Genomic DNA, 10516 nt, shown 5'->3' on the forward strand with positions numbered 1-10516 from the left:
GGCGCACCGGACCGTCCGGTGCGCCACCGGACACTGTCCGGTGTGCCAGCCACGTCAGCAGACCGTTGGGGTTCGACCGTTGGAGCTCTGTCTTGTGGGCCCGCCTGGCTATCCGGTGGTGCACCGAACAGGCCCTGTAGGCTGTCCGGTGTGCCACCCGCGCGTGCACTGCTCCTCTGCGCGCATAGGCGCGCATTTAATGCGTTGCAGTCGACCGTTGCACGCGAAGTAGCCGTTGCTCCGCTGTCAAACCGGACAGTCCGGTGTGCACCGGGCACTGTCCGGTGACTCACCGGACAGTCCGGTGAATTTTAGCGGAGCGGATTCCCGAAGCTGGCGAGTTCAGAGTCGCTCTTCCTTGGGGCACCGGACACTGTCCGGTGGTACACCGGACAATCCGATGAATTATAGCGGAGTGCCTCTTAGAATTCCCGAAGGTGTTGAGTTCAGCTTGGAGTCCCCTGGTGCACCGGACACTGTCCGGTGGCACACCGGACAGTCCGGTGCGCCAGACCAGGGTGCCTTCGGTTGTCCCTTGCTCTCTTTTTTTGAACCCTTTTCTTGGTCTTTTTATTGGCTTATTGTGGACCTTTGGCACATGTAGAACTTATAGACTAGAGCAAACTAGTTAGTCCAATTATTTGTGTTGGGCAATTCAACCACCAAAATCAATTAGGAAATAGGTGTAAGCCTAATTCCCTTTCAATCTCCCCCTTTTTGGTGATTGATGCCAACACAAACCAAAGCAAATATAGAAGTGCATAATTGAACTAGTTTGCATAATTGTAAGTGCAAAGGTCACTTAGAATTGAGCCAATATAAATATTTTCATAAGATATGCATGGATTGTTTCTTTATTTTACATATTTTGGACCACGCTTGCACCACTTGTTTTGTTTTTGCAAATTCTTTTGTAAATTCTTTTCAAAGTTCTTTTGCAAATAGTCAAGAGTAAATGAATAAGATTTTGAGAAGCATTTTTAAGGTTTGAAATTTTCTCCCCCTGTTTCAAATGCTTTTCCTTTGACTAAACAAAACTCCCCCTTAATGAAATCCTCCTCTTAGTGTTTGTGACGGAACCTCCCAAGTAATTAGGCCCACCTACAGTTGTCCTTGTTCAACGGACCTCAGACAACCCTATAGGTGCCCCTGAACTACTTGACAAGTTCGGTATCTTTCCTTACCTTACCAGGAACGATTCACCCGTCTTGCAGACATTACAGAACATCGGAGATAAAGAATTGCGGAAGCGATTACATAACTTACATTTATTTAAAAAGCAAGCTCAAGTTGTTTTATTACAGACCAGAACTAAAAGCGAGTGTTGAGTAGTAATATTATACAAACCAGGGGAGGCACAGACTCCTCCCGATAAGTTTTAAGCAAAAGATTTCTATGTGGAGGACCAAGTCCTCCCGCACTTCAGTCTTGTTTTTCCTCCTTAGGAACCACCTTGGCACAGAAGCAACAGAAATCTGCTACTTCCTCACCTAAAAACAACAAAGGGATAAACCCTGAGTATGGAATTACTCAGCAAGTCTTACCCGACTAAAGAAAAGACTCTCAAGGATATGCTGGTTATATGGGAGTCAAGGTAAGGCTTTTCAATAATCAAAGACTCTATTTTGCAGAAATGCTTACTAAAGTGGATCCTTAAAAATCCAATTTTATTTGTCAAGTTAAGTACAATTACCTGCAACTAGAGTTCTTTCTACCCTAGTTCAATCACTGGTCCTGCACTAGCCAATTTCTTAACAAAAACCCATCATCTTTAGTGGAATGCTACGTGTAGGGCAGTGACCAAGTCTTCATAACCGCGAAGGTACGGCGATCCGAATCGATTATACTCAGCTGAGGATCTCCAATCACACGACATATGTAGCACTTAACCCTTGCATATGTCAACCCGCCACCGGGGTTCTTAAGACCAGATCAGGTTCACGCAAACCGAGAGCACAGATACACCACCGTCCAGCCTCTTGCCACGGAGGGTACACGCTACTCTCGCCACCGCTCCACGCCCATTTCGTGTTATCTTATTCTGGCCTTAGTCTGCCCGAGGCAAGGCTTACCCATGACGAGGCATGTGACCAGTTAAAGGGTCCTCGATCATCAAGCCTACATCGAGACGGTCCTTAATCGACTCAGACGGAGACACTACACCGAGACTCTCTTCTCGTGCAAGTCACCCGCCCGGTCTCAGCTTAATCTTTTTAAACCAAAAACTTGGTACCTGGCAGAGGTACATCTTTTCCGATGTTGAACCCATCATGGCCATGATGGATTCACCATCAAGTTTTATTTTTGAAAACAACCCTCCCACTTTGCCAAACATCTTTTGTAAAACAAATCCTTTTGTTTTTCTAAAGCAATACTAAGCATAGTAAAACCTTTTTGTAAAAACAGGGTTTCAAGGAAGGTAATCAAGTTCAAGGAAGGTAATGCAAGAATTGTTTTATCAAGCAACTCCTACCACCTAATGCAGCAAGCAAGTGAGAAAGATTTTAAAAACATCAAGGGAGGTGGCAAATGCACCGGGGCTTGCCTTCGTTAACAGGTGAGTCGGGCTCGGATCCACAAATATCGAAGTAGAAGCAGTTGCCTGCTTGAGAATCCGAGGGTGGTGGTGTCCTTTCTTCGGTGACTTCTATTTCTTCTTCACGTTCTAACATAACCATATATATACATATATAAGAATGAATGTCATGTAATGCGCATGAGAGTGCGAAGATAATAAAGATTTATTATCCAAGTCTTGAATACAACTTTCCTTCACGGAACTCCGAGAACTTAGGGTTTCCGGAGTCGGTAAAGGAGTTCATAGGGCAGAGGGGTGGTTTTGGGTTCTAGTTATCAAACATGGTCCAAATCAATTCAAACTCTACCCAAGGCTTCTAAATATTGTTTTAAGTTCCCATAAAAAGTTTGGGCATTTTTGGACTTACCATTTATTTTCTAAAAATCCCTAACCAATACTTTTAACCACTTTAAAGGCCCTAAAATTTCTTATTTCCACTAAAAATCATAAAACTATTTTTATTAAATTCTAGGGAAAATAACAAGCTTAGGAAAATTGGTTTCACAATTTTACCATTTTTCTACATTTTTTTATAATTGTTTTGGCTCTGGAAATAAAAGAAAAAGGAAAAGAGAGGAACAGACCTGGGCCAAATCCAGCCCAGGCGGCCCAGCTAGGGCAGAAAGGCGCGCGCGCCCGCGCCTGCGGGGCAGGTTTGCGCAGAGGTCCCCCAGAGTTTTGAATAATCTGAGAAAGTCTAAACACTATTCAAAACAGTCGCTGACACTTTGCACAGGGGTCCCCCAACTTCTGTTCCCTCACACGGGAAGGTCCCCGACGGCGTTCACGCCCAGCCGAGCTCCGGTGAGCACCTACGCCGGCCGATTGGGGCAACGGCTAGGGTTCCCGAGCGACTAACACCTAATTGAATCCATCCCGAGCCTTTCCCCCAACCCAATTTCACAAATGGCGACAAGGATTGCTTTGGCCACGGTGGTCGTGACCATCGCGGCAAGTTAGTTGTGTTCCCGGCGACCAGAGGGCCCTTAGTCCAATTGGACGGTCCAGCAAGCATCGCAGATAGGTGAGAGAGCTTAAACGAGGGAGAGGGAGGGTTGGACTGACCGGAAAGGGGGCTGGCGACGGTGAAGCACGTTTCACGGTGGCGGAGAATGGATTTGGGGGGAATTAGAAATTCGTGTGTGCTGGTGGACGATCAAGGGTGGGAGCGGGTGCTATAGCTTCACAACTACATGGCGCAGCTACGGGTGAGGTCAATTTATAGCGCTAGCGGGCGGTGGCCGCGAATTTCGAGCAAGACGCGCGGCGGCCGGAGGTGGAGAAGAACACTGGGCGCGGTGAATACGTGTCTAGAGACGTGACGGTTACTCCGGTGAGCCACAGAGAGCGAGGGTAAGTCGCGGTGGTGCGGTGGAAAGCGAGAGCCACGCGGCGCATGGCCGGGAGACGGCGGTCGCCGGAGTGTTAATCCGCTCAGCCGCAAAGAGGGAGAGAGAGCCACGGTGATGTCACCGGAGTGACCTCCAGCTCACCGTCGGCGAGGGGCTTCTACCGCACGACGTTATCCACCCACCCCGAGCACGAATCCAACAGCGGTGGCGTGAATCACGGCGAAGGTCGTCGGCGGTGGGATTTTTCTGCGACCGATCTGATCCTCTGGGTACTGTACCATCGCGCTACACCATCAGAGCTTCTGACAGTCAATGTTTGGGCTCAATTATCCCCAAATTTTGCTTGACAACTCGCCCAAGTCTCTGCATCAAAGTTGTAGTGCTACTTACCAGCTACAAATCGATTATAGGGATTACACTTATTAGAGCACTGGATCAAGGTCAAACTGGCTCTCAAACTTGGGTCAAAGTCACTGTCCATTTGAAGTTCAATCTTTACCAGCCTGACAGTCCAACTTTGGGCATGATTTTCTTCCAATTTTTCACAAGAACATGGCTTGCACTCTCAAGCAAACTTGTTCTCCTATAATTGGGCTATAATTTTGATATGGTGACCTAGGGCAAAGACCCTATGCTTTGAAAGTTACAAAGCTCCAAAGTTGAGCCAAAACTCTGAAATTTCAGACTTAGAATAGAACCTAATTGAGGTCCATTTTTCATTTAAGTCCAAATCTCAGGGTTTAACTTGCAAACTCACATATTTGTGGCCCAAATGACTTAAGAAACTTATTTGACTTGGTTTTTGCACTTTAGTCCAAAAGTGGACTAATTTTTGCACATAGGCCCCTAGGGTTTAGTTTTAGGGTTTTCCAGGGTTCCAATTTGGGTTTTTAGTATCCGAGGGGTATAAATGTGATTCAACTTTGTTTTTGGGGACATTTTATGACTCTTTCCCTAAAGTCTTTAGGTTTTCTCAACTTGGGTTAAGTTTTACCCCTTTAATCCCTATTTAGGGTTAAGTTTCCTATCCAGGGTTCTATTTGCAAAAACACTTAAACAATACAACTTGTTTGAAATTTTTGCCTAGTGAATGCACTCTAGGGGCTAGTTTGGCAGCAAAGAGAAAAAATTCCCTTGGAAATCAACCTAGGAGGGGATTTTAGATGACACCTTATTTTCCAGAGAGAATCTCCCCTCTCGGGTGTACTTTCCTGGCGTTGTTTGGGAAGTAAGGGGCTAAAAACCCCTCTTGAGCAAAAATACATCAAAAATTCAGAAAAAATCAAACAAAAATAAGGAATATTTAGAAAACTCATAAACAATAAAACATCACTAAAAATCCAGAAATATGAAGCATGTATCAACACTTCAATGTCCACTTAATATCACCATCACATAATATCTTATAATATTGAACGAAGCTAATCCATCCATCATCACATCACATAATATCATTATCTCCATTCACACGTACAGATAGACATTATAATATAAAAATAGAGTATTAGGAAGTTTGGCAGTAGAATAAGACATCTAAAACATGCACGTCACATGTCAACTTAATGCGTTTTAGTTTCATGCCAACTTCCTTCTCCATATCCGCTTCATGTGTTGCTTCCACTTAACATACTGCAAGTAACACCAATTGACACACATTTTAGTTTATATGGTTACACAATTATATAGTTCAATGCTAGTAACATAGAAAAAACTATATGTGTTGCTTCCACTGAAAAAAACTAGAATATCATATGTGTTGCTTCCACTGAATAAATTCATTGAATAAATTCTGTAAAAAAACTTGTATTAATGCACTAAAATCAGAAAAATAGCAAAGGCTCCTCCTTTTATTCTAGTTCCACTAATGAAAGTTGAAAGAATTCAAGAACAAGACTTCATTAATATATCATTAATCTGTCAGCACCAGGAACAAGTCTTTAGAAAAATAGCAAATACTTCATTAATTTGTCAGCACCAGGAACAAGACTTTAGAAACTTGTACCAGCCACACATTTCCTTTGTACCAGCCATACAGTTCTATGTTTCAATGTAACCTAGACAATCATTTCTTAAGCTCATACAGTTCCTTTTCAAAAACTTGAACAACTCAATAATATCAAGACGACCTTTTCATTACAATAAGATAAGAAACATATTGGCATTCTTGTGCAAGAACAAGCGTATTGTTTTATTCAGTGAATACCTGTAAGCCTATCTCTTCATCGCCACATTCACCTCACATCACATGATAGTAGTGAGCGCTCTACAAGCACTGTGGAGAAAAATAATCAGCAATAATCATATAAACAAACTTCAATTGGATAGAAACTAAGAACTAGAACTTACCTAATTTTCCTCTTCAACCAAAGTAATCTAGCATTGTGGTTTTTTGACTTCATAAACACCTCTCGGTTTATCGCAGATTCAAAGACCTCCATTGCATATGATCTATCCTCATCTGTGAACCCATCAATTCTATCCAACTTGTCTAGACACTTTTCCATAGACACTGCTTCAATACCTTCGAGCGTTTTGGATGTGGCGCTCCTCTTAAAATCCACAAAACTTTCAATGGCTGCTCCAATTTGGCTTTGCTTGCGCTTTCTCCCATTTCCACCTTCTACATGTCTTGATTGAGCTTCATTTGATATTTCTTGGAAATCCATGGAGAATGGGTTTGTGTTGGGGTGCAAGGGAGAGTGGCTTTGTTCAGAGGTACTCCTGTTCGAATGAGCTGTAGCAGAAGCGAAAGCTATATCAAGAGGGCCACTAGGAGGGGCAGCAAGAGGGCCACCAGGAGGGGCATTAAGAGGACGAACATGAATGAAAGAAGGAGGTGGCATTTGCTGAGTGGATGTGAAATTCAAATCTCCTGTGGCCACACTACCTAAAAAGAGAGAAGATGAGTAAAAATACATTCTGATAAGTAGTAACAAGATAGAAGTTATGAGTTAAAATACCTTCGTGGAGGGCTTCCAAAGAGTAGTACAATGGAAATGGCTTCTTTTGGTACTTCGCTACCTTTGGGTGAGCCTATATGTGCAAGATGAAATAAAAAATGAGCTTACATGTGCAATATTAAGAAAACATATTAAATATTGAGGAAATGACTTACAAGGATGAGCTTTTCCCAAAGTTCTGGCTCAGCAACTATCATACATAGGGAATCATTCCAACCCACCCCACTTTCTTTCCTTGAATCTCTTACTGCCTTGTAATGAGATTTAAGCTCCTTATCTTTGTCTTGCATTTGCTGTTTGGAGTAATGGGCAAGAGGATACCTCTCATTGAACTTGTTTGTGATACTGTTCCATCCCTCAGCAGTCCAACCATTTTGACTTTTGAACTTTGGGTTGTCCTTATGTTCAAGGAGCACATCAACCAGACCTTTCTCATACACAGTGTTCCAAGCTGCCCTAGAAACATTCTTTGCCATGGCTATATTTCCCAACAAAACATAGTAAATATAAGACTTTACTACTACATAATAAAACATAAGACTTTACTACTACATAATAAAACATAAGTCCTTATTACTATATAATAAATATAAGAGATCCTAAACTAACTATTGTAGGCAGCCCACATTTGGAGAGCAATCTGATCTCTCAGGTTGCTTCCATCACTTGAGTCTATATCATTGGGGTAGTTGTTGTCTTCCTCTGGGACTTCAACATACTAGCTTGGAGATATATGATCTGGTTGGTGGTCAAGCCAACCTTCATCACCATTTTGCCCTCTAATTATGTTGTGAAAATCAACAGCTGCTGCTGCTATCTTGATTTGATTTTGGATAGGATGAAATGTGCCTACTTTGAGAATTGGAAACCTTTTCTTCAGAACACCAATGGCTCTTTCAATGTGGTTGCGAAGAATGGCATGACGATGGTTGAATAGCTCTTTGTAGTTCACATAACTAGCTTGTGATGAACGAGGCCTTCTAAACTCGCTGAGGTGATACCTAACTCCTCGGTATGGGGCAATAAAGGATGATGTATTTGCATACCCACCATCTACAAGATAAAATTTTCCTTCTGGCACACTGAACCCTTTACTAATAGCGGATCGAAGGACCCCTGCATCTGAGGCCGAGCCTTCCCACCCACATGAAATAAATATAAAATTCAGATCGAAGTCACATGCCAACATCATGTTTTGTGAAAGTGACCCTTTCCTATTTCGGTAAGGAGGAGCCTTATCTTCTGCAATGGTGATAGGTACATGGGTTCCGTCAATTGCTCCAATGCAATTCTATATAAAAGGAGAGGAAGTCTAGGGCATGCTAAAGGGAAAAAACTAAGGAAATCATGTTTACTATTGATAGGTCACCTGAAAAAAGGGCATGAACCTAGAATCTGTTATAATTTTTGGATGCGTCTGGATAGAATTGGGAAGCTTCACGAATCGCTGAGTTAGAGTGGGAACTACATCGAAAACTTCTGATATTTTTCAATGGATAATCTCTCCACTATGTTGGAAAGCCTTTTGAAGCATTTGGTTACTGGCATTGTGGGAGATCATATACATAAACATCCCAAGCTGCTCTTCGATGTTAACTCCTCGTGTATCACGTAACAAACCCTCTCTTCTAAGGAAATCTGATGTGGCTCTAAATATTTCTGGCTCCATTCGAAACTCAGACTTGCACCAACTCTCATGCCCTTCAAGAATCTCCTTAACCTTTTGGGCACCAGAGAGAGAGGAGGTATGGATAGACCTTTTCTCTTCAGAGAGGAATGGAAGTATAGCAGGGAGAAGAATAAAGAAAAACTCCTCATCGTCTTCTTCTTCCTCCAGCAAAAACTGCCTAGCTAGCTCTTCCCAAGAACCCATATTTAGAGAAATTGAGAAACTACATAAGCAACACATAATCATAGCAAAAAACATGATAACAGAACACAAGACAGTGTTAGCAAGCAGTTAGTGCAAAAGTTTCGTACGAGATGCAACTGAAAAGAATGATTATAACACATCTTCTTTCAGCACGGGCAAGTTTGCTAGTATGGTATCTATTCAAATATACTTTTTTCATAATGCTTCAAAGTTATGATTATCCGACTCAAGAACTGCCTTTTCAGTTTTCACCACGGTATCTATTCAAACAGGTCATAATAGAATGATTATCACAAGTAAAAAACAGAGCAAACATATATTTATGCAGTGATCTGGTGATTACATCTCCAGTGGCAAGATGCCAATCACTATTTGAATGGGAGCAGTCTGCTTGAACCTCATTCCATTCAAGAAAACCCTCTTAAAGAAAACAGTGGTCAGACTAGAAATTAGGAAAAGAGAATTAGCCCTGTAAAGAATGTCATCAGCTACTAACTTCCATTAAAAAAAGAAAACGTGAGAGATCCCAATGTCAGATATGAACAAAGTTATGTAGCTAGAAATAATCTTTTATAAATATTGCAGAATACCTATTTTTAGCAACATATCTTTACAGTTAGTCAAGGAATAAATCAAGTTGCACAGGGAAAATGCATTCAGAAAAATTAGGAAGGTAGATTGGACAGTGGTAAATCAAAGGATACTAATGGAATTCGCAGCAATTAACACAACAGGTCCAGAAATTTCATTTAAAATGGTGTAAATCACAGAACAGAAGCAACATATCATTTGACTACTTATGCTGGTTTTCATTTGCAACAGCATAGAAATGCTTGAGGAGTGCCTGAAGTGTCGCAAAGTTTGATTTGCAAGAACTGACTTGATTGACCGCATGCAGGCTTCCAGAAAGATAAAACAGATATACTACCACTTTAATCTCTGTAGTGTCGCAAAGTTTGAATACCTCAAGCCAGTAGCGTGGAGTACAGAGATCCCGTAGAGATCCCGTACGAGCAAGCTAGAGATCCAGTAGCGTGGAGTACGCGCGGAGGACGGCAAGCCAGAGCTGGACCTTGGAGTAGAGCAAAGCTGGACGTCGCGGCAGCAGTGGGAGGCCAGAGATTTGTCGCGGCGGCGGCGGGAGGTCGTCGCGGTCGGATGCCCCGTCCGTGGGGAAACCTGCCCGGGGTTGCGGCTCGGGGGAGCGTTCCCCTGGTGTTTTGGCAATTCGTGGGACACACTGACCCGGGGAACCGGGCTCCAAACAGACCGGCAAAATTACTCGTGGCCCATTCTCACGCGGGGTTTTCTCGCCGAGAAAAAGGCCGAATCCCCCCGGAAAAGTGGGCTTCCAAACTAGGCCTAGGTGTATCAAACATATGCAATGCCAATGCTTATGATGTCATGCTCAAGTTTTAGTTATAGTAACACCAGGGGTGTTACATCCTTCCCCCCATAAAAGAATCTCGTCCCGAGATTAAAAGTCCTAGGGTAAGTAATGGAAAAGGAAACGCGGCATACTTTTATTTCCTTATTTCTGGTACAAGGCAGGGGTGATGTGGGGGTCACTTCTTTATTACATAGTTATACAGGCTTTACAATTTACAAGAGGCTAAAAAGCCTGGGAAATTCTTATCTAAAAAGTCTTGAGTTTCCCATGTAGCCTCATCTTCAGAATGCTGGTTCCACTGTATCTTATAAAACTTGAGGGTTTTTCTCCAGGTAACCCTGTCCTTTTGATCCAAGACTCGAA

The 10516-nt window shown here is 42.7% G+C and overlaps 1 protein-coding gene and 1 pseudogene across 1 annotated transcript; both read right to left on the reverse strand.

Annotated features, from left to right (window-relative positions):
• Positions 1-6105: 6105 nt before the first annotated feature.
• Positions 6106-9851, reverse strand: LOC103648883 (uncharacterized). Its single transcript, XM_008673265.4, has 5 exons — positions 9728-9851; positions 7046-7368; positions 6891-6963; positions 6277-6817; positions 6106-6202 (listed from the first exon to the last, which is right to left on the reverse strand). Exons 2-5 carry the CDS (start codon positions 7364-7366, stop codon positions 6172-6174), a joined length of 966 nt encoding a protein of 321 aa, XP_008671487.2. The 5' UTR covers positions 7367-7368; positions 9728-9851; the 3' UTR covers positions 6106-6171.
• On the reverse strand, positions 6142-8763 carry LOC109944270 (uncharacterized; annotated as a pseudogene).
• Positions 9852-10516: the final 665 nt, after the last annotated feature.

This window comes from Zea mays, chromosome 2 (genome assembly GCF_902167145.1).
Source record: "Zea mays cultivar B73 chromosome 2, Zm-B73-REFERENCE-NAM-5.0, whole genome shotgun sequence".
Classification (NCBI taxonomy): domain Eukaryota; kingdom Viridiplantae; phylum Streptophyta; class Magnoliopsida; order Poales; family Poaceae; genus Zea; species Zea mays.

Excerpts from the sequence above, each read along its gene's own strand:
- LOC103648883 (XM_008673265.4), bottom strand. The coding sequence starts at position 7,366 with ATGGCAAAGAATGTTTCTAGGGCAGCTTGGAACACTGTGTATGAGAAA. Across the intron at positions 6,964-7,045 it reads TTTGGGAAAAGCTCATCCTT|GCTCACCCAAAGGTAGCGAA; the intron begins GTAAGTCATTTC and ends TTGCACATATAG. Across the intron at positions 6,818-6,890 it reads TTTGGAAGCCCTCCACGAAG|GTAGTGTGGCCACAGGAGAT; the intron begins GTATTTTAACTC and ends CTCTCTTTTTAG.